Source organism: Canis lupus, chromosome 1 (genome assembly GCF_003254725.2).
Source record: "Canis lupus dingo isolate Sandy chromosome 1, ASM325472v2, whole genome shotgun sequence".
Lineage (NCBI taxonomy): Eukaryota > Metazoa > Chordata > Mammalia > Carnivora > Canidae > Canis > Canis lupus.
In genome coordinates, this window is record NC_064243.1 from 13,673,078 (window position 1) to 13,697,436 (window position 24,359).

A 24,359-nucleotide genomic window follows, 5' to 3' on the forward strand; every position below is an offset into this window, starting at 1 on the left:
CAAACCATCTATTAAAGAGTTCAGTCCTTTCCCACAGTTTTATTATGCTACCTCTGTCTCATCCTAAGCTCTGATACATGGAGGGGCTCTCTCTGTTGCGTTGATTTAATGATCTATATCTGCTCCAATCCTAATGTGTCTGAATTACAAAGCTTTAATTAATGTCTTAATATCTAGTAGAACAAGAGCCCACCTTATACCTTTCCAATACTGTCTTGGCTGTTTTTGACCTTAATTCTTCTATGTGAATTTTTAAACTGGCTAAAAATGTCCACAAAAATGCTTTCTGAGATTTTAATATGAATTACATTTAATTTATATATTAATTTAAAAGGAATTGATATTGATGTTGAATCTTCAACTCTCTGAACATGATATATATCTCTGTTTATTTAGGTCTTACGACTTTCAGTGAAGTTTAATAATTTGCTTTAGATTTATTTCTAGGTTTATCATAGTTTATTGCTATTGCTAATGGAATCTTTTTAAAACTACATATTCTAATTGATTGTTGCTGATAAGGATGTCATGAGTGTTTGTATATTAATCTTGTCTCCAGAGTTCTTGCCAAACTGTCTTATTACTTATAATTGCAGTTTCTTTTGGATTCTCTATGTAGATAGTCTTATCATCTGCAAATAATGCTTCTTTTGTTTCTCCATTTCTAATCCTTATTTCTCTTATTCCTTGTTCTTGCTTTATTGCATCAGCACTGTATCTCACACAATGATGAATGGAGGGTGCTGGAGAAAGCATATTTGTCTAGTTTCTGACTTTAAAGGAAATGTATTCCTAAAGTTTATTGTAGGTTCTTCATAATAACTACTTCTTAGTTAAAATTTCCTTTTGGGGGCTTAGGTGGCTCAGATGGTTAAATGTCTGCCTTCAGCTCAGGTCATGATCTCCGTGTCCTGGGATTGAGGCCCCTGTCAAGCTCACAGCTCAGTAGGAAGTCTGCTTCTCTCTCTGCCTCTCCCCCCTGCTTGAGCTCCCTCTCTTTCTCTCTCAAATAAATAAATAAATAAAATCTTCTAAAAATTTTTAAAAATAAAACTTCCTTCTGTTCTTGGTTGGTTAGGTATTTCATTGCATCTTAAAATTGTGAATGGATGTTAAATTTCATTAAATACTTTTCCTGCCACTATTGACATGATTATATAGTTTTTCCTTCTTGATCTGTAACTGTGATGAATAATATTAGCTAAAGTTAAATCTTCCTTGAGCTTCTGGGATAAACTCTACTAGATCATCAGAAATACACACACACATGCACATCACGTATTATTCATGTGATAAATATGATATGTGTGATACATCTATATATCAGATTAAAAATATATTTTTAAAGAAATAGTATATATTTATACACGCACTACACTGCTGGATATGTTTGCTGATGTTTTATTTAGGGTTTTTACATTGGTATTTTGAACTGAGATTGACTTTTTGCTTTCCTTTTTCGTACTGTCAGTCTGTTTCTAAAATCCAACTCTAGACTGAACTTATAAAAATATATTCAGGAGCTTTTGCTATTTCTCATTTTTTGTGTGTCAGTTTTGGTAACATTTTTCTAGGAGATTTTTTTATTCATCTGTTTTTAGATTTATTGCTTTAAAGCAGAGACCAGAAATCTCATACTTAAAAAATACTACATTTATAGTTATGGGGGTTTTTATGCCTAATAGTGTTTATTTCTGCCTTCTTTTGTTTTTCTAATTCATTCTTGTGTATCTACCTATCTTGTATCTTGTGTATCTACCATTTTCTTTATTTTATTGCTGCTTATCCTCATAATTTTAAGTTTTCCTTGTTTTTTGGTATTACATTTAATGCTAAACATTCCTTCTACTGAAATCTAGGGTTTCGACTATTGTTCAGTTCTAAATGTTTTGTTACTTTCATTTCTATTTCATATTAATAACTTAGTAGTGTGTTTTTGAAATTTCAAATGTACTGGGGCTTGGTGGCTGTGGTTTTGTTATTGATTTCAACTTTTATTGTATTCTGGTTGATGATTGTGGTCTGAATGTTAGCAGTTCTTTGAAATTTGTTGGGACTTGCTCTGTGGCCTAGAACCTGGTCAATTTTTGTAAACATTTCATGTGTATTCTTTATTGGGTGGAGGGTTCTCTTTACATATCCATTAGATGAAGTTTGTAATATACATTTTATAATCTTGTGTATTTTTTTCTACTTTTTGGCTTCATCTGTTGATTTCATGAGTTGTGTGCTAAAATCTCTCACTATAATTTTGAATTGTTACATTCATATAATTAACTCAGTTTTTGCTTTATATACACTTGACACTACTAGTAGGTATAAAGCAGGATTCCTGGTGAATGTATCCTTTGACCATTAAGCAGTGACCCTCATTGCTACCACTCCCCCAAATGCTCTTGGCTCTGAAATCTATTTGATTGGATTCATTTATTCAATTAAAAGAAGTATTTATTGAATATTTATTATTTGTAGGGACACTTACTATTTGAATGCATTGTTTTATGTGTATCCCCACTGTGACATGTTTTGGGCTTCTCTCTCGTAAAAGGAGTTTTACAGAATTCAGTCTGAAGATTTCTGCCTTTTAATGGATATATTTATTTTGATAAGTCATATATTTCTTATATGACTAGGAACCCAAATGTTTTCTATGTGCCATGATTCTTCTTTACTTATTTTTTCTTCCTGTTCTGTCTTCTATTAGATGACTTGGGTTTTCCTGTTGGTTTTACTTTCCTTTCCCTGTGTCCACTCCTGGCCCCTTGTGCAGTGCCAGGCCCCCTGGCCATGGCCACCACACAGTCCAGCCTGAATCCCAAGCCCAGGTGGATATATTCCATGAAGACAGAGGACCTACTCAGGAGCAATTTCCCCAAGAAGACTTCTGAGCTGGCAGCATTTTTTAAAGGATCCAGCTCTCAGTGAAGCTCACCTGAGCAATCTGAAGGCCCCTATAGATGTTCTGGTGCCTGATCCTGTGAAGGGGAAAGAGAAGGAAGAGCAGAAGAAACTGCAAGAGAAGGAAGAAATGGATTAAAAATGAAAGGGTTAACTGAAGGCCAAGGTTTTCTCAGTAGCCCAGTGAATGGCAAGAAGATCATGATTCTTTTGCAGCACCTAACCCCCGGGACTGAGGATGTCACTGAGCCGTCAGCCTGATCCTCACCTGGCTGCAGCTGCAAATACCTTGGATTGAGGATAGGGTCAGTTTTGGAGTGGCTGCCCAGCAGGAGGTCTGTGAGCTGACGACCACCCTTTATACTGAGCTGGAAGCCTCCAACACTCCAGTCTCCAAGGATTCCTCTGAATGGGGCAATGTAGCCAAGCAATCCCATGAGTGCAGTTATCCAGGGCTGGTGTGAGAGCTGGATGAAGCAGAGGACTTTGGCTGGTGGTCATGGAGATCCACCAATGTCCAAGAAGCTCAAGAAGCCCAGGGGAGAAACAAAGGGAATGATGTACTCAGAGCCCTCCCTCTCCTTACGCGATGAGCCTGGCAGATATACATTCCTGCCTCTACCTGGAGCTCCGGACTTTCCCCACCTTCCTCCTGTTGGTTTCTCCCTCACCTTGTATCCCAGGCACAATAAATATGGTTATACCATTAAAAAAAGATTGCTGTTGTCTTCTTGGTTTGTAATGTATGTATGTGTTTTGTTCTTTTATCTTAGCTGTCACCCTTAAACCTTAAAAATTGTATTTGAGTTAACAAGTCCAAAATTAAAGTCTGTCTGTATCTCTGCTTCCAAAACAATATAATAACAGACTCCTTAGAACATGTTAACAACATTTTCTCTCTCATGTTCTGATATGATACCACTGGATATTTTATCATCTACCATTTTGTTTCTGTCTTTTTATCCCCAGCCAATTTTTTTTTTTTACAAATCTACTTTTCAAAATTTAGCAAAATATATGCCGTTTATTTACACTATAGTTAAGAGTATGAGATCTAGAAGTAAACTGCCTGACTTTGGACCCCAGTTTCACTGTAAATCATTTAGAAATGATACTGCATACTGGTATGCAGTAAAGGACAGAGTAAAGCCCTCAGTAAATGTAACTGATGTTGCTTCTTGGGTTCTGTTCATCCTTCTTCAATTCGAATACTTCTTACCGAAGGACATCTTTGGGTAGTTATTTCATCAAGGATTTGAGAATACTAAGCTATCTCTCTCAGTCTATCTGAAAATATCTTTAATTTACCCTTGGTCTTGAATTGTAATTTTCTAGAGATAGAATTCCATGCAGATATTTTTCCTTAGCATTTGAAATTATTACCTCATTGCCTACCAGCACCTATCATTGATGTGTTGGAGTTGGCACTAATCTATTATTTGTTTAGAGATGTCTATTTTTTTTCTTTCTAATTGCTTTACAGATTCTTTTTCTTTTTATTCTTGTCATCGATGATCTAGTTTCACCACAATCCTGTCCGGGATTCAGTATGCTTCTTAAATCTAAGGATTCCCAATATTCATCAATTCTGCAAAATTCTCAGTCGTAATCTCTGAATATTGTCTTTCCCCAGTTGTCTTTGTTACAGCTTCCTTAGCCCACTGTTACATGTGTGTTAGACCTTGATATTCTCATGTCTCATACACATCTCTATTTTCCTGTGGTTGATTTTTTTCTTAGTCACCCCCTACTCTTTCCATTCCTGTCCTTCTGAGGTAAGCAATATTAACTTCTGGCGTGCATCCTTTGGGACATTTCTTGAAGCTCATATAAACACACAGCACTTATATATCCATATAAATTAAATAACAGTGTTTTGGTTTTGTTTGCAAAAAATCCAGTCATACCATATGCATGACTTCACAACCTTTCTCTTTTAGTATATATTCAGGATATCCTTCCAGATAAGTAGATACAAATTTAACAGTTTTTTTAAAAATAGCTGAGTAAATTCTATGCTGTGCTATTCTATGATTTATTTAGCTGTTCCACTACTGGTAAACACTTAATTTATTTTTAGTTTTATTTCTCCACTAACACTGTAGACAAAAACGTCCTTGTACATATTTACTTATGTGCTCTTTCCTTAATTTCTGTGGGAACAAATTTGAGCATACCCTGCTTCGCCCAGTCCCCCTCCTAGAGAACATCACTTTGTATATTTTAGCTTTTTCTTCTGGTGCATATGTAAATATTGCCACATGCCTAAGTAATATATATACATTTTAAAAATTTTATTAATCTTCTTCATGATGCCATAACTTTATTCTAGTAAATAAACCTAGCTCTCTTACATAACTGTATCCACTGCTTATGCTCCACTTCCTCCCAGTGTAATTATATTGCAATTTTTGATTAAATCAGTTGTTAGTGTTTTCATTAATTTGCCTATGTTAATAGTATTATCAGTGGAACTTTTTATTTTCATGAAGTTAATATCTGTCTTGTTTTTTCATTTCCTTAGTGTTCTGCATACCTATTGCCGATTTCCCCTATATCTTGTGTAACCTCACAAGTACCTTTCGCCACAAGGCTGATCACATCAGTAATCTGTTGATTGCACTTATTTTCTTGGTGACATCATTTCTGCAGACTTCCATTTTCCTTTTATCTGAACTTTTCTCTAGGCCTGCTGTACCCCTGTCATGCTGGGATACCTCTTGTTATTCTAGAATTTTCCATTGCCTTTCTTCTGAGTTGGATCTCCTTTCCTGATTTACCCCATTGCTGGAGGGAGCACATCCTCCAGCAGGTTATCAGAATTAAAACCTAGTACAGTGCATTGACTTTCAGTATGTCTTTCTCTTGATCCACCTGGCCTAGTCTGGATGGACTGGTCTCTCTACCTGGGGCCCAGCCATCTGCTCCCTTCACCACATGATCCTTCTATCTTAGTCTTATGTGGGATTGCATAAAATTCTCTTTTTTTCACTCACTCATTTTTGTGGTTTCCAGCCTGCATAGCCCATCAAAAATAGACCCAGAAGAGATACATCCAAATTTTGAGTGACTCTAAAGGTCTTTAGTCTCTCTTCTTACTTGATGTCTTACCTGTCTTGCACAAGGAAATCTAAGTCAAAGATAAGTTTTCGTCTGAAGTTTGAAGACATTGCTCTTTATGTATGCTAACTCCTAGTGTTGTGGTTAGAAGGCTGATTCTCATTTTTGATGCCTTGTACCTGATTTTTTTTCTTTTTTTCTAGAACTTGTAGAATCTTCTTTTCCCCAGGATTCTAAATTTCACAATAATTTTCCTCTTCATGAGTCCGTTTTGATTTATTGTACTGAGCACTCAGTGTGTTCTTTCAATCTGCTAGTATTTGCTTTTCTCTATTAGCTCTAGTCTTTCTTTCCAGAACTCCTATTATTTGGGTGTTGTACTTGCTAGAGCAGTCCTCTGATTGTCTCACGTTTTCTCTCCTGTTTTCTATCTCATCATCTTTTTGCTTTTGTGGGGAGCAGTTTCTTAAACTTCAATTTCCAACCTGTCTATTGGGTTTTCTTTTTTGTTACTGTCTTAATTTTCTCTTTTCATCTATAAATAGTCGAGTTTTTTTTAAGTGTTCTGTTTTCATCGTGTGGCATTCTCTTAGCTTTTTGAGAAAAAAAATGTATTCTCTTTTGAAATTTTCTTCCCCCTTCATGATTTCTGTTTCCTCCCCATTACTTTTTCCTTTTTGTCTGTTTTGAATTCTGTTTTTCATGTAGAGGCTCTCCTTGCATGTCCAGTAATCCTTGGCTGTCTGCCTTTATTCAGGAATGAAGAACTAATAAGCTTATTAGAAGCTCTGAGGATGTATGAGGGGCTGGCTAACTTTGAGCATCAGTGTGGAATAACATGTTTATGCCATGTGTTGGGGGAACTCCTAAAGTCAACCCCTAAAGATGGGGAATATCAGGGATGATCAGACTTTCCAGGGAACTTGCTTCCAAACCCTTATATGGAGGGTAAAGATCTACCTGTGAGAGCTGAGAGCTGCAGGGAGGAATAAGACTGGAGGAGTCAGCATTCAGGATACAGCTTTCTTTTTAATTAATTAATTTATTTATTTATTCATGAGAGAGGCAGAGAGAGGGAGAGATTGGCAGAGGCACAGGCAAAGGGAGAAGCAGGCTTCCCGCAAGGAGCCCAGTGTGGGACCCGATCCTGGAGCCCAGGATCACACCCTGAGCCAAAGGCAGATGCTCAACCACTGAGCCACCCTGGTGTCCCAGAATACAACTTTCTATTTTGTTTGTTGAATGGCATCTCCCTATCTAAGACTCTTCTCTCTAGAGACCAAACCTCCAGTTTTACCCATTGGGATAGAGGCTGCTGCCCAGTAGGATGGATTGAGGAAGGGATTTATTGATTCTTAAAAATCTTTCACTCCATTCTCCTCATTTTAGTCACCTCTCTCCTCTTCTCCCTCCCCAGTTCCAGACATAACTAGCGCTATCTGTTCCTGGACCTTTGGAGCATCTGCTGGTTGGCTCCTAACATTCTCTATTACTAGTTTAGAATTCAGCTTCCTTTGATCTGCTGGTTTTGTTGCTGTTTGTCCATCTGTTTTCCATCTTAAGTCTTGTTACTATTATCTCTTCACCTGTTCTCTTTATCCTTGTGGGTTTATGTCTTTTAAATGGTTGTTTTCCCTAGTTTTAGTGTGGATTCAACATGAGACCACATTAGACATGTGTGTTCAATTCTCCATTTTACTTGGAAGTCCTGTGTTACATTTTAGTTGATTTCCTCAAATCTATTCTTCCAGTTCAGTAGTTTAATATTTCTATTATTCTTTTTTTTTTTAAGATTTTATTTAGTTATTCACGAGACACACACACACACACACACACACACAGAGGCAGAGACACAGGCAGAGGGAGAAGCAGACTCCATGCAGGGAGCCCGATGCGGGACTCAGTCCCAGGAGTCCAAGATCATGCCCTGGGCCAAAGGCAGGCGCTAAACCACTGAGCCACCCAGGGATCCCCCCTATATTTGTTTTATTCTATTGTCTAACTTTTCCACTGAGTTATTTTTAAGAATCCTATTTTATTTTTTCAAATCTGCCTATTTTCTTTTTTCATTTACTCTTATTATTTAATTATGGTTTTTAGTCTTTCTTATGCCACTTTAATAATTTTAAGCAATCTTATTTTGTAGTCATTTCAGATTCTAGTATTTTTCCAGTTCTCAGGATTTTAGTTTTTTTTTTTTTTCCAAATTTCCCTTTATGACTGTCCCTCATGGTAGTTTATTTCCCTGTATGTGTATGTGTGTGTGTGTCTGTGTGTGTGTGTACTTTGGCAAGTTCAGTTCACACAGATTTCTTTTCTATGGGAATCTTGTGATTCCTAAGTTGTGACATTGTCCCTATATGGTAGCCACATACTTGTTTTTTTCTGGAGATCTCAGGGATTTCAGTGGTCCTTGGTTTATGTTCGTGTTTTTGTCACCTAGATGTATAGATAATGTAAATTCTAATCCTGGAGCTGAATATGGTTCAAGTTTAGGGTTTTGATTTCACAAAGGTACCTTGAGCTCTGGATATAAGGCAATTTCCTGCCCTTCATCTTTGGCCTAATGGAAAGATTGCTTTTAGTTTCTTTTTCATGGATAAGGTGATTGTTTAAGGCTTTGAGATTTATGAAGGGGGCTCAATTCTGGCCCCCCTGCCTCATACGGGACCACGGCCACGCCCCTTTATGGACATTAGAATATAATCACTACCCCCCCAAATCTCTAGGGGCATTTGTGTAAATCTGAAACTCTGGGCACCATGGAGTCAACTTTTTGTGAAAGCTCTGGTTTCATTTTTTTTTTCAAGAATCTATCTATCTATCTATCTATCTATCTATCTATCTATCTATCATCTATCTATCTATTTGAGAGGAGCAGAGAGACAGGAACAAGCAGAGAGGGATTCCGAGCACAGAGCCCAGTGCAGGGCTGGATCCCATGACCCTGAGATCATGACCTGAGCCAAAATCAAGAGTTGGACGACCAGCCAACTGAGTCACCCAAGTGCCCCTCTGGTTTCAATTTTTATCTTCATTCCTATCTCCTGTGCTTCTTTCCCTTTCTTCCTTTTTTTCCTAGCTCAGCTCTGTGATGTTTTCTTGAGAATCACATCTTTGTAGTGAGAAGAGACCCACAGGATCAGCCCAATGTTTGCCATTTTGCTAGAAATTAACACTCACATCCACTATTGAGCTAAACCTAGAACATACTAAACGAAAACGAGAGTTGAATGTAGAGGGCTATGGATTGCCAGAGGTTGAAAGGTTCTTAGAGACTACTTCATCCAACCCTAGCATTTTATTTAAGGAAACTAAGGCTCAAAACTGATGAAACCACTTGCCCACAGACACTTGGCCAGTTAGTGAAAAGGCTGGGGATAGAACTCAAAGGGTGGCCACTTTTTTGCTCACCACATCACAGGGAAGAACACTGTCATCTAGCAGCTAGCACTTGTCTGATTGCAAGACACCTCAATCTGATGATTGTGACTTAAATCACTGCAAGATTTTGATTTTGGGAAAGCCATGTAGACCATCGTGTTTCTCTTGTCTTGTTTTTATCTTCTGCAATGGAAAGTAATAATGCTTGTAGGATCACTTAAGTCATTTATTCCTGTCCCAATTTTGTTTGTTTTCTACCTTTATTTTTTCAGGGAAAGATACCTTTTGTTTCCTTTTTTCTTTCTCTTTCCTTTGGGGCCCAGTTCAGGTTTTCATCATCTTCCAGAAGCCTCCCCCGAAGTCTGAAGCCAGGGAGGGTTTTTCTCTTCTTTGACCCCTTTTAAAATTGTCATTTGAACTTCACAGTTGGTACCATATTATGAATATTTCTGACCCTTTTAATTATTGAATACGTAGAAATCATACTTATGCATCGTTACCATTTTCCAAAGTGGTTTTCTTGATTAATTGATGAATTAATTAATTCATTTAATTAACTTATGGGAACTTAGAGGAAATATGTTTCTCTGAGATAGAGCTTGGACTTGGTGTCACGAAACCTGGATTTTGCCTCTTTGTCAGTATCACTCCCTATATTGTAGCAAACTGTGTTCTCCTGTATGGACAAGCCACTGAAGTCCGACAGTACACTCATAATAGAGTGGTCATATAATTTATCATTCAAACTGGGACAGTTATGAGAGTAAAGGGGGCACTATTAATTTTTCAGGGACAACAGGTGTAAAGCAGGACACTCCCTGACAAGCTGGGACATATGGTCACCTTATGTCATAGATTACCTTGGCCTCTTCAGGAAAATTTGCACAGCTGGTATCAAAATACCAATTTTCAAACCAAAAATTATCCCTTACAAAAGTTTTAATCTATTAGCACAACTTCATAGGTAATAGATTTTTTAGTTTTCCCAGACATTCATGGTTTCTTAGCTACTTTCATGGCTTTAAGTGCTCATTATAGGGGATCCCTGGGTGGCGCAGCGGTTTGGCGCCTGCCTTTGGCCCAGGGCGCGATCCTGGAGACCCGGGATCGAATCCCACATCGGGCTCCCGGTGCATGGAGCCTGCTTCTCCCTCTGCCTGTGTCTCTGCGCCTCTCTCTCTCTCTCTGTGACTATCATAAATAAATAAATAAAAAAAATTTAAAAAAACATTTAAAAAAAAAAGTGCTCATTATAATATGGGGTTTGAGACTCAGTACTGCTAAGAGCCGATTGCCTTTATTTTCTATATCAACCCACTCTCTGTCCTGAGAGGAAAGAACACCTCTGATTTCTAGAGTCATGAGCCTTCTTTTCTTGAGTGCTTTTTGAAGCATAGGGATCTTACCTCTACTATATCTGGTGAAGGAGGGAAGTGCTGTGAATGGTTGCTGATCCACAAGAGTGGCTATGTCTTCAAATAATGGTATATTTGGTGGTTTAGAATAGTGAGGTAAGTAGGTCTTCAAAAAGATGCATTCTAAAAGCACCAGGGCTCACTAGCTGGCTTGCTTCTACAGCTCCTGACATAGTGCTCTGTATGTAGCAGGTACCTAATAAATGTTTGTTAGCCTGAAATTCTGAGAAACAGTTGGAAGACAGTGGTAGCTAGTAAACACACTTACCAGTGCTAGTAACTTCATTTCTGCTTATGCTTAGGGAGTGCTGGTGTAGTTGGGGCATGGTGTTGGAATGCAAAGAAAAACAGATAGTATCTCTACCCTCCAGTATTTTATGATCTAGAGGCAGCTTCAGAGCATAAACAACTAAATCTAAGAAAGTTCAGGAGAAAGAACAATTAAATTTGACATGGGGGAGTTAAGTGGCATTTGAGCTAGGTTTGAGAAGGAGGATTTTATTCTAGGACAGAGATGGGAGAAGGTCATTTCATACAGTGGGAACAGCATGAACAAAAACCGGTAAGAGTACAGTTGCTTGGTGTGTTTGGGGAATCTGAAAAAAACTCTATGTGTTTAGAAGATAAACTTTAATAGGTGGTGGGATATGAAAGGTGTGAAAGGCAGCAGTCCCTTAATGTCAAACTTGGGAACTCAGGTTATATTATGTAGACAACAAGAATCATGGGGTTTTGTATGTGTGCAGGGATGCCAACCAACCCTTGTGTAGAATGATAACCTGGTTGCAGGGAGACCAGTTTGAAGAGGCTCTTGTGTCTAGAAGAGCTGTAAAGACAGGAGGATAAAAAGAAGGAGCCAGATACAAGATACAGAACTGGCAGTTGGTTGGATGCCAGGCTGAGGAGGAAGGAAGAACCAAACACAACACCAGGGGACTGAGTAGGTTATGATGTCATGAAAATAAAGCCAGAGAGGAGCAGAGTTGGACTGGTAGACATTTCTACAGAGGTTTGTGAGGAAAGTAAGTGAGATCATGCATGAAAACACCTTCAACAGTGCTTTGCTTAAAGTAGGTGTTTAATAAACACTAAATTAAAAGAAGAAGGGAAGGAAGGAGGGAACTTCTCCTATCTCCACATTGTACCATAAAAAGAAAGACATTTAGGGTGTTAGGAGATCCAGCAGTAATCATTCATTGGGGCTGTTCCTGTCAATGCACTTGCTAATTGTTTCATGTTGATTGGGTGTACAGACCAGAAGAGAGCTCAGAAAAAAATAAAAGACCAGAATTTGCTGGGATCAGACAGAGGAGAGGTGAGCTTCGAGCCAAATCTGGAGGAAGAGAGAGAATTGGAATGATAAAGAGGACCTAAGGAGACAGAGGGAGGCAAGAAGGCAAACGCAAACACATCAGCCATATGGGGAGAAAGAAGGATGCTGCTGGTTGACATTGGAGGGAGTGTCCACACATGGAGAAGTGTCATTGGGTGAGCTGTGGGGGTGTTATCTGGAGGTCGATGTTGCTTAGTTTCTCATGAGCCTATCTTGAAATTCTGTTGGGAGAACCCTGTTCTCTGTGATAACCAGCCCTGTTCCTCCTAAATTCTTTCTCACTGCTTGGACTAATAGCAGGAAACCAAGAAATCAAGTCACATTGACTTTTCCTGGTGAGCCATTTCAGGATAACTCAATAAATCCTCTTGTTGGAAGTGCTGGCCAGGACTTTGTCTTACAAAAATGACTTTTGGTTTCTTTGTCTCCGTCTTTGATTATTGCATAAACATTTTAGTTTCATGATTACATTGTTTTTAGATGGTAATGCGTGGAGTGTGTTGCTTAAGATGTTTGCTTTCAGTTCTATCACATCTGCTTCAGGAATGCCAGAAAACAGAAACAGTTTATTTAGTAAATTGCCTCAATTAGAGCATCTGAGAGAGAGAAGGTGTAAAATTTGGCAGTTGGCGTAATGTCGCATCTTGAATCAGACAGTCTTGAAGCAGGAAGTTCTTTGGAAGCCTTCTTCAGCAGGGCGCCACCCATCCTCCTCCTGAATGCTTCTACTGAAGGGGAGTTCCCAGAATGTGCCAACTTTTAGGAAAAGGCAAAACACAGTAGAATAAAAACTTTCAAGTTAACTCCTGCTAATACTGGTTCCGAACTTGTTATGTTGGCTACTGTACGAAATGAATGCACCCCAAAAGTCACCTGGGAAAATTTTAGTTGATCTACAAAATCCCAGTGTCTGTTTGAGGCAATGCTTATCACTAGTGTGTTTCATTTTTATGTGGAGAAAAGCTTTTTACATTTTCTCACATCATTTCTCTTCATCTTCATCACCATAGACTTATTTTATTGTTTCCCCTGGGTATCATGCCTTCTCTTGATATGGGTTCCCAGAAGGAACTGCATTCAGAGATTTGGTATTAAGAATGGGCCAGTCTTAGAAACAATGACAGTTCTCTGTAAATTTTTTTTTTTTTATCAAATCACCTGACTTTGACATTTGCCTGTGTTGCTGTAGGCATTCATATAAAACTTTACAAAGTGCCACGGAAACTTAGCTGTTCTTCATCAGCAGTGTTTCACTTATTCATCCCTTAATTTAGAAAACATCCGAGGCCCACTATTTCCACCATTTCCTCTTTATTTGGGGCCATTAAGAACCCACAACTGGCACGCCTGCTTCATAAATGGGTTTTAATCTCTGCCTCTTGGGGCTGCTGCTAATATCCTAAAACCTCACTTGGATGACTACCCCATCTCACTTTAAAAACCTTCATGGCATAATTCTTTTAAATAATGTATTGTTCTGCTTATAAAAGCAAAATACAAGGTTTCTTGCAGAAAAGTGGGAAAATAGAGAAAAACAAAAAGGGGCGAAAATCACTCATAATCCACCACTACCAAAAAAAACCCCAGCCTATTGTTAATTTGTTGGTACACATCCTACAAGCTGTTCTCCCGTCTTTGCCTGGCACTGAGAAGCTTCCTAGTGTGGTCCCAGCTTGATGTTACAACCTTCCTTCTCTGCCTGCTTTTGCTCTGATGACCCATACTGTCTTGCATGGGACTTTTTCATATGTCCCCTTCAATGGTATTTTTTCTGGTTCTGTAAATATTTTTGAAAATACATATAAGGAATAAAGTAAGACTTATCTTTCAAAACATCTGAACCCCCTGCAGTAAAACACGCTGATATTTTGCAGACCATCCCATCATCATCAGTTCACCTCTGTGTGCCTGAGTACACACACACATGATTTCCTATAAATGAGATCATAGCATCCATGTGGTTTTTATGGTTGACATCTTTCATTTTCACTTATTACTTCCCTCCCACTTCCTTTCTTCCCTCCACCCCTAATCCCTCTCCCCTGTGTTGCCAGTGTTATCAAACTTGCACATACCCTTCCACGCTTTACTTCACACTCATGTCATTATATCAGACGTTAGATAGATATTCACACATACATGTTGTGATTCTTGTCATTGCTTTATAAAAATCAGATCGTATCATATGTCCTCTCTGCATCTTGCTTTTTTTCTCACTTAACAAGGATACAGTGTTGAAATTCTCCATTCTTTTTCTTTTTCTTTTTTTTTTTTATTCATTAGAGAGAGAGAGGAGTAGAGGAGGAGGGAGAGAAAATCTTAAGTAGATGCCACTCTCAGTGGGGAGCCCAATGCAGGGCTCGATCTCTCACAACCCTGAGATCATGACCTGAGTTGAAATCAAGAGTCAGATTTTGCTCAACTGACTGAGCCACCCAGGTGCCCCACATTCTGTCTTTTTCGTGACTGCATATTACTCCTTGAATGTGTGTAGCATGACTTAGTAAATGATTCTAGTACAAACAATACAGTACTGAACATCCCTTTGTTCATGTGGGCATGAGATGGCTTGGTCAATGGCAGTATTTTTAAATTTGGGTAGATATTTTCAGATCACTTTCTAAATGGCATGGCAATATCTATTTCTACCAGGAGTGTATGAAAGTACTTCTTTCTACATCCTTCCATGTGGTTATGACATCGTCACCACCAAGTGCCTCTAAGTTGCAGGAAAGGATGCGGGGCGGCATCCCTTTGAAATCTCAAACTTTAGTACAAATATGGGGCCATAATAAAACCATCACAGTGATATATATGTATATATATATATATATGAGAGAATTCATTCAGAGGAGATTATGGTTTACGAGAGTTGGGTTCTGAGGAACTAATATTGTAAAAATGAACCCTATGGCCTAAAGTGTTATTTTATTTTTAGGATGATTGTTTTTTTAACCTAGTGCAGCAGCTAGAAATTTCCCTCTTGGCTTTAATTTGCTTCTTTACAGTTTTGAGTCAACCTTGAAAATATGCAGATGAATGTATGTCAAGGAGAGATCTGATGAAAGTTTCCATGAACATGGTTTATGTTTTAAATGCTTTAAAATAACTGTCAGTGTGGCATTAGAAGCAGGTGGAAGGGCTGGATCTCACAGACTGTCTTCTGAGCTGAGAGCGATGTTTGTCTTCCCTCCTTTCTTCCAAGATGGCAGCACAGACAGCCAGAGGCAGCACAGTCAGTCAGTCAGCATCTCTCTCTTCTCACTGCCTGTCTGCCTCTAAGACAGTCCATGTGTGTAGAGACTGCTTTCTGCCCACATTCTGGTTGCACAATCTGCCACCATTTTTCTCATCCTTTTTCTTTGCTCCTTCTCCCCCTCTTCTTTCCATTTCTCCCACATTTCTCCACTTTCCCACAAAGAGGCTTGGCTTTTGCAGCTGTTGCCAGCCATTGAGATTTCATTTTTGGACCAGCAAGTCTGCCCTCCCACATCATTTCGGGTGCAACATCAAGGTCATTGGCCTCTCTTAGCTATTTTCATCACTAATTTTTCTGTTGCTAGACTCTCCACCTGAGAAAGTCAAATGCTCTTCCCAGCCCCCTTTAATTTTTTTTTTTTTTAATCTGACTTCATTTGGGAACTTTGAGTCCTGTGAGCCTGAGGCCTCCCTGTACTTTGAGGTAGAAATAGATTTTATCTCAGAGCAAGCTCTGCCCAGCCTGTTCTGTGGAGGAATGTTGGCTCTGGTGCCCTACTGAGTAGAGAACCTTTGGATTATTATAGATTGTTAGAACTGTGTGGAGAACAAATGAGGTAATCTAGAACATAGTTTCACTGTTCTTCAGTGTGTTCTCACTGTCAGGGAAAGGCATGAGTGGGATTCTGGTCTTAACTCCTTAATGCTGAATCTGCTCACATTTGTAGGTTAGATGAAGCCTAAACACTATTTGATATTGTGTGTGTGTGTGTGTGTGTGTGTGTGTGTGTGTGTGGTTTAATATGTACAACTTGTCTGAACATGGTAGCTCTGTGGTTTATCTTTTACTGAGAACTGCTTTTTTTTTTTCCTTTTCTAAGAAAATGAGTTTCCTAAACTCAGGTCTTTCTTGTGAGTTCATCAGCAGTGAGGGATGTTGTGTGAGGACGTGTCGGTGATAGTAAGATCAAACGATCGCCCATTTCAGGTGACTTTAACACAAATCATATTGACTAAAATAGTATTAAGCATGTGATGCTGGCATGTGACATTTGAATATTTGCCAAGAAAAACACTCAAGTCGCTACGACTGGCTGCAAGAGTGAGAGATTTTCCTGTTTTACTGTTTTTTCATGCATTTTTGTTAGAGAACCTGAAACCAACCTTTATGGTTTGTGGAGGGACAGTGACGTGTACACTCAGCATGAATCTGTTTACCTGCTTTTCCCTGTCACAGCTTATAAGAATTCAGGTCCCTTCGTCCTAACCAAGAGCAACATATAAATTAGGAGACATCTGCCTTAACGATTTTGAAATTTCTAGATGTTCCTTCTCTTTACACACCCCCTTCCCACATTTCCTTTCCATACCTTCATCCTTTATGTAAAGGTAACGATCTATATTTGACATGGCTTGGAATTCACACCTAAGATACCTGTTTCCCACTTTTGCCTTACGGCAACTTATTATTGTAAGAGTCCCTCTAGCCTTGGTTTTCTGAACTCTCAAATGCGACACCCTTCTTCATGTGGCTGTTAAAGGCACCATAACTTCCTGCTTTTCCTTCTTTCTTTTGGAGAAACTCATAATTTTCAAAATTACTAAATGCAGTATTTTTAGGGTCATTTAGAAGTTGCCCCTAACAATAGAGGACAACTGGAAATGCCATATTCTATTGTCATATTTGTTAAAGCCTGCCCCCCTACGTGGAGCAAACCAGGGACATTTCTGATAAAACCCGATTGCATCCTGATACAGCCTGTGCAAGGATCAGGACAACCACAGATGATATGTCCCTGACCTTCTGTGTTTAAGACCTTCACTCTGGTGTCTCTGGAGAAGGGCCTTTGCTCAGTGTGGCTCTGCTGTGTTGGCCAGTATGTCATTAGCTGTGGACAGACAGAGATCACAGCCAAGTTAGAATAATGCCAAGCACCATGATGTTATATTCAGAAGAAAAAGAACTACACATCAGCAACCTATTATTGTTGAGTACCTGTTTCGCTGCCCACATCCTAAGACAAAATGTAGAGAGGCAGGGGCTTCCAAGACTGCAGAGCCTTGCCTAAGGGAATTAGCTAACGATTAACAGTGACCACTTACGGGCTCAAAAAAACCAGAAGATAGAGGTCCAAGTCAAGAGAGCACAACAGGGCAGCCCCGGTGGCTCAGCGGTTTAGCGCCGCCTTCAGCCCAGGGCCTGATCCTGGAGACCCGGGATCGAGTCCCACGTCCGGCTCCCTGCATGGAGCCTGCTTCTCCCTCTGCCTGTGTCTCTGCCTCTCTCTGTGTGTGTCTCTCATAAATAAATAAAATCTTTAAAAAAAGAGAGAGAGAGAACACAACAGCAGCCACCCTCAAGAGACAGTTTTCAGAAGGCTTTCGGAAGACAGGGAGAAACAAGGGGCCATGAGCAGAGCAAACTGTGAGGTGGGAGGTTCGGGGTGAGGTGTATAGGAGTAACGAGAAGGGCAGGAGATTTGGAACCGAGTCAAAAAACGATTAGATCCCAACTGAGGATCCAGTGTGCAGGTTACAGCGATCAACAGGAGGGGCCACATCTTCATGGTCAGGCTGAGCAAGAAGCCACTGGATTTATTTAGCAGAGTCCTGCAGGGAGGGAATTGGCATGAAAATACGAAACCTACAGCAGCGTGTGAATGGCAGGCCAGGAATGAACTGGCAGAAGGCAGGAGGCTTGTGGGCAAAATAAGCTCATTCTAAGACACAAATGAACTGAAACCAGAGAAAATATTCTCCTAATCCAGTGTCTTTCATTAGCTATGAGTTTGGTGTCTTTGTATTTCCTTCACAAAAGAGCAAGATACATTTAAATTTATATATTTGCTCACAGAATTGTGGTTAGAAACTCATTGCTGATGGGAATGTTGTGAATTAAAGGAGTTTGGCCCAAATAACGTGGGAGCAGGGTAACGTGGGAACGCCATCTGAAGCCATTGGGAAGGTAATAAAGACTCAATGCTAACCTTACATTTGCTATTTTGTAAAGAATAATGGATCATTCTGTCTTGGGCCTGAAGTCCCTGATAACCCCCTACCCCCACCCCCAGCCCTGCCCCAGCACCCTCAACCTCCCCCATGAAGGAGGATCACCACCTAGGCATTCCCTTTCTGTCCCCTCCACCTCTGTCCTCCCTTTGAGTGACTAATAAAGGGTCCCCGGCCGTCCCTCCACTTCCAGAATCTTCACCGTCTCTCCTTCACCACCTCCAAGTGTGCTGCGGGCTCCCAGTCCTGGAAGGATTGCCTGTCATCCTGCGGCTCCTCTGGACTGCTGCCATCTCTCCTGCCAGCTACATGGTCTCTGAGTCCTGTCCCTCACGCCCTGTCCCCCTCCCACCCCTCCAGCGGCTCTTGTGTTTCTGTTGCTCTAATAAAACAGCCATCTCAGAAGTGGGTTATGTACCAATTTCTGACCACATCCAGAGCCATGATGTTTTCCTTTTTGGTAGCAGTCGGAACCTGGGGAAATGTCTCCCTTTAAGCCCCCAACCTTCTTGTTTCTATTATGCAAGCCTGATGCTTGCTGGGATCCCACTGACCAGAGAGCATCTTGGTGCAGCACGCCAGGTGTTCCTTTTCTCCCACCTGCTCAATGCAGACATCGCCCCCATGCAGGCTGCGCTTCTCTCACTTTGAGCTCTCACTGACTCCCTCTAAACCTTTCAGCTTGGATGCAAGGTGTCCCAAAACCCCCGCCTCCAGACCTGACAGGTCTCCCGTTTCCATTCCAGATTTCCAGCTCTGTGCTGGTCATAGCAACAGGGACAACCCACCGCCATTCTGAACCCCACTGTGCCCCTTCCTCCCCCAAACTAGTCTCCGGTAGTGGGAGCATCTTGTCCTCATCCCCATGTCTCAGTCGTGTTTGGTTCCATCTTCTTACTTTCTTCTATGTCTGTACTCTCACGGGTCTCTCATTTCCTCTGTGTCAAACTGTCCTCATGGTGTTCTAGAAGTGAGATGATGGGCAGTCTACTACATCCTTACTTGATCTGTATAAGCAGAAGCGGTCTAGGTCAAGACAATGTAAGTAAAAATTGAATCATAAAAACAGAGAATCGTAGCCCATCAGTCAACCTGCAGACTTGAGCCAGTTTGCAGACCCAGAACCCTTGACTGGGGGGAGACCTAATCCTGCTTTTGAGGATTTCTGGACACTCGCTGTGAGTTGACACTAATTCTAGGAGACTCAAAGCAATTAGTCCGAGGTCTGGTGATCCCTGCAGCTTTCGCTCCGTTGGATTGGTCCTCACAGCACTTTGTGCAGGCGGAGGGGCTGGCTGTGCATGCCACAGGAGCTTCATGTGGGTCAGCTGTCTGCCTGTCCTCCGTGTTGTCAAAGCACCTCCGCAACCTTCATGTTCCCTGGCTCTAAGCTTCCACGGGTGCCTGGTTTTGGGAAAGAGCATGTCTTCTTTAATCTGATCATTAAACTCTCCACAAATAATTCTTCCCCTCTCTGCAGCATCCTTGGTCACAAGTCCCAAACCCAGTGCTCTGCCCTGCACCCTCCCCATCCCCATACATAGTCCCCCAAACGACGCACTTTCCTTCCTCTCGCTCTCGCCTTTACTCACGCTGTTCCCTGTGTCTGGTATTTCTTTTTGGCTCCCTTCTCTGGATTTGTGGGGTGCCTCTTTTTAGCACAAATATACCATGTCCCCTTGTAAAATCCTTTTCTGCGTTTTAGCCTGTAACAGCCAGTGAAATGAGCAAGAAAGCGTGGACGGATTAATTCACCAGCCTTAAGGGAATAGAGGGATCCTTCTAGGTGTGGGTCGTTACCAATCTTCGTAAACAAAAGATTGCCTTGTTTATACCTGTTCTTCATAGTCAGCATTTTCCTAAATCTGCTTAAGGTGAAAGTGAGTTCTTTGTGTTTAAAAAATCATATGGGAGGCACAGAAATAAGAAATGTTCATTTTGTTTAATGTGTGAGTATATTCCACGACAGGTGGCCTCTCCACTTGCACAAATAAAACAGAATTGGTTGGCTGAAACCTATCAGCAGAGCAGAAGGAATAATGGCCAGGTGGTGAGACCAGGCGCAGATGGGAAATATTTACTTAGATCTTCAGTTCTTCTTGTTAAGAGTCCCTCTAATCAAGTACCTTTCCCTGAGATGTGAAAACAACTTCCAGTATCTTTGAGTAGTCTTTTTTTTGAAAAGGTAGTTTCCGTGCCAGTTTCTCCTTTTTACAAAGTCAGGGTTAGAATAACCAGACAGTGTCAGAGGAGTCCGTACAAGCTTGAATACTCCCAAGTTTTATTCGAAGTTTCCAGATCTCAGAGTCAAAATTAAAACAGTGCAAAAGTTAAATCGAAAATGTCATAAATCTTGGGATTGTTTTTCATACTAAATGGGACAACATCACCCTGGGGTGGGGGGCGGTCTTTGCAGACTCTACTATGGAGGCAAAGCTTCCTTATGCCTGGCTCACCCACCCCAGCACTCTGGTAGACCCAGGCAATCTAGAACCCTGGGTGCTAGATCCCCTGGTGTTACCATTGGTCTTCAGGAAATCTTAGAATTCTCCATGCAGCATTAGCCCCCAAACAACTTTGAATTATTCTTCTCCTTTAACTTATGCAACATGGCTCTGTTGCTGGTTTTCTTCCCACTTCTCTGACAATTGCACTTCCATATCCCTCTACCAACATTTGCAAAGCATTTATGTAGCACCTGCTAGGGGCCAGAGCCATGCTTATTGCATGGATCTATACAAAGATGAATGGGACATGCCCCTGCTCTTTAGGGGCTCACTCCATTGGCTCTCCACTCCCCTCCTTCCTCCGTCTAGAACTGAGTACTCGGAGTGCCCCCCAAGACCTTTCCCTCCTCCTCTCCCCTGTGCACTTGCCCCTTTAGATAGGCTTCTTTTTTTTTTCTCATGGTTTCAATCATAAAACTATATTACCCAGTTTTATTTTCTCATCTGTAGTACTAAATCTTCTCTTGCTTTCCCCCAGAATTAGTGTGTTCTTGGGCCAACCAGCTCCTCACAAGTGTTCCCCTCTTTTGTTGGGATCAGCACAGGTTTCCTTTGTTTCTCAAAACCCCCAAATCTGGAAACCATCATAGGTCACACTCCTCTCTTTTGTCTGTGTCCAGAAATCAGTGTTCAGGCTTACTCTGACCAGCTCATTGATTCTTTTTCTTCACTTTTCTTACTACATCCATTCCGCCTGGTCCTGGTGGCCACACAGCAGCCCCAGCCCTCCCAGTGAACATTGCCCATCCGAGCCAACATTCTCTTCTTTAAACCCTGTCTTATGGATGTCCCCCTCCTTAAGTGGCAGAGGTGATGGCTTAACTTTTTTAGATCCCTGACAGCATCTAACCCAGCTCCTTGCACACAGTAGGCACACAACCAGTGCTTATTGATCTGTTGTGGCAAAAACATCCCTGGATTTTAGATGGTCAACCTCAACTTTCCTACTGTCTTTACCTTGGAGAACCTCCAAACGGTAATCCCTGCAATGAAGGTCTCTACTGTGGGAGCACTGAGGCAAGAGCAGCATGGCAGAGAACAGTGAAACAGATCAAAAAACTGGGAACTGAAATCCAAGAGGGAAATTAAGGAAATGGAATTATTTGATATAGGAGAAACCAAGATTGTGAGAGCGTATAGTGGGATACTATCTAAATGCCCTCCCTCTTTTGAGACGGTTGTATACACACCCTTAGTTTTCCTTCTTACTTATGCATGACCTTTAATACTTAGTACCTTACTATCTCCTTATTGCCCATGGCTCTTATCTTGTGTTGCATTCATGGAAGATAAGCACAGCCAAGGCCACATGGCGCTGGCGGATGGCACAGTCCAGAATGCACAAGGGTTGGGATAGCTCTGCATGCCGACCAACCAAGCACATCCTGGAAATGGAGATGTGGACACAGCTGTGGAGGTGACCCAGACTTCTTCCCCAAAGAAGTCAAGCTTTCATAGGATCAGAAGTGGAGGCAGCAAACTGTAATAGAGAGAGGGTAAGGCACAGTCGGAAAGGTACAGGTTCAAAGTGAGAGAAGATCCCTAGTGAGAATTGTCAAACCCTGAAATGGGTTACAGAGAAAGGTGGTGGCACCCTCTTTCCTAGAAACGCTGAAGTCGTAACAGAGAAACTGTCCTGAGCACTGACTTCTCCAGAGGCTGGAGGATAGGAAGGAGGGCTGTTGGGGCTCCATCCCCACAAACCCCTTTGCTGGACGGCTTTGTTTGCTTGGCAGGGAGTTGGCTGCAGGCTGCTGCTTACTCAACCACAGAAGTGAAATTTGTTACTTATGAGAAATAATAAAAGATCTTTCTTTTTCTAGACTTCCTCTAGTCAAATGGGTCTGTTTTCTTTCTAAATGAGGGAGTTTGTTTTGCTTTTTTTTCCTTTCGTGGCATTCAAATTACCTTTTGTATATACTCTGCCCAGTAGTTCAGAGTATATTTATAAGAGAAGCAAAGCCCCAGATCATAATGAATGCTCACCATTTTCCTCAAGGATCGTGCGTGGAGTATGTGCACAGATGGAAGAAGTTAGGCTGTTGAAGATTTGATGGATCTCATCAGCATTAACAGTGGACGTTTTTAGTATTGTCAGAATGTTTTTCTGTATTTCTTTGGCTAAACAACCATTTACTGAGCCGTGCACTGTGCTTGCTATTTGTAGAAGAAGCAAAACAAATAAGACATGGTTTCTGCTTTCAAGGCACTTACAGTCTAGAGGGAAGCTAGAATGTGAGTGCAAACAGCTCTATGTTTTACAAAGAAAAGATTATTCTAGTTCAAAGGGAGAGGCCATTATGGAGAATTGTGGTAGCATTATAGTAATCAGTTTGGAATTCTACTATTTTCAAGATTTGCCATTTCAATGATATATTAGCCTGATTTTTCACTTAAAAATTATTTCTGATATCCAATTCACATGGTTTATTTACTGAAACCATTTAGAAAGGTATTTATTGATAAATGTCACTGCCACCTCTGTCCCCTTCTACCCAATTCACTAGACTCTTGTCTGGAGTGAAACACGTAACTATGTATGTTAATTCCCTGAATATATATATCTAGTGTCCCTTCACGCAAAATAATTATATTTGTATTTACATTTTCCCTCTTTCTTACACAAAAGGCAGCATATTATTTGCCTTGTTCTTCACTTGGCCTGTGAATGTAACAGTATATCTTTGAGACCTTAGCATAGCCATACACAGAGTGTATCCTTTTTCTTTCTTCTTCCATAGGATAATACCTTCATAGTATTCCACCATTTTGGAGGATACCATGGTGTATCAGTTACCTATTGCCATATAACCAACTGCTCCATGGCTTCATGGCTTAAAACAACGATGATTTTATTTATTCAAAACTTTATGAGTGAGCTCTTTGGGGCCAACTGGGTGGTTTTTCTTCTGGTTTTGCATGGATTTACTCAAATGGATGAGGTAGGTTATCTGGTAACTTGATTGGAGCTAGATGCCCAAGATGTCTTCACTCATATGTCAGTGGTAGATTGTGACCACCAGCTGGACTAGCTCAGTGAACCCAGATTTACTTCCCATGGTAACTGGATCCCCAAAAGCAGAGAAGAATCATGCCCCCAGTGCAAGAGAGCTTATTAAGTCTCTGCTTGTGTCTCATGTGCCGATTTCTATTACCAAGCCAAGTTACAGGGCCAAGGCCAGAGCTAATGTGAGAAGGACCGGTACAAGGGAGGGAACTGAGAGGAGGGATTCACTGGATGTCACTGGATTACTGTCTCCTCCACATGTCTCATAACCACTATATTGATGGACACCTGGTTATTTCCAGTCTTTTTGCATTACAAATAACGTTCCATTAGACTGCCTTGTCCGTTATTCAACTTATCCGTGAGTAGGATAAATTTCCAGAAGTGGGTTGCTGGGGCAAAGGGTAAATGCTTTTTATATTATCTATATATTCTATTTCTGTGGTGCTGTTTCTCTGGTTATTTTAAGCGTGTGTTCTTCTGTCGCTTGTGTAGGAGCTTTGAAAATGTGAAAAGAGTTTGGATAGGAAATGCATAGAAACTGAATT

The 24,359-nt window shown here is 40.7% G+C and overlaps 1 protein-coding gene and 1 long non-coding RNA gene across 4 annotated transcripts in view; both read left to right on the plus strand.

The window, feature by feature from the left end:
- The window catches only part of BCL2 (BCL2 apoptosis regulator), a 169,943-nt gene that overhangs the window by 76,253 nt on the left and 69,331 nt on the right, over window positions 1-24,359 (plus strand). Inside the window, exon 3 of one of the 3 annotated variants that reach the window (XM_025422099.3) lies at window positions 2,705-3,302. The exons of the other annotated variants lie outside the window; for them this stretch is intronic. Within the exon in view, the coding sequence (XP_025277884.3) occupies window positions 2,705-2,812 (108 nt within the window). The 3' untranslated portion in view covers window positions 2,813-3,302. Of the gene's footprint in view, window positions 1-2,704; window positions 3,303-24,359 lie in introns of those variants that run through there. 3 annotated transcript variants of the gene reach the window in all.
- On the plus strand, window positions 15,941-18,916 carry LOC112644028 (uncharacterized). Its single transcript, XR_003126082.3, has 4 exons — window positions 15,941-16,016; window positions 16,170-16,276; window positions 18,143-18,253; window positions 18,491-18,916. It is a non-coding gene; the product is annotated as an uncharacterized LOC112644028 (long non-coding RNA).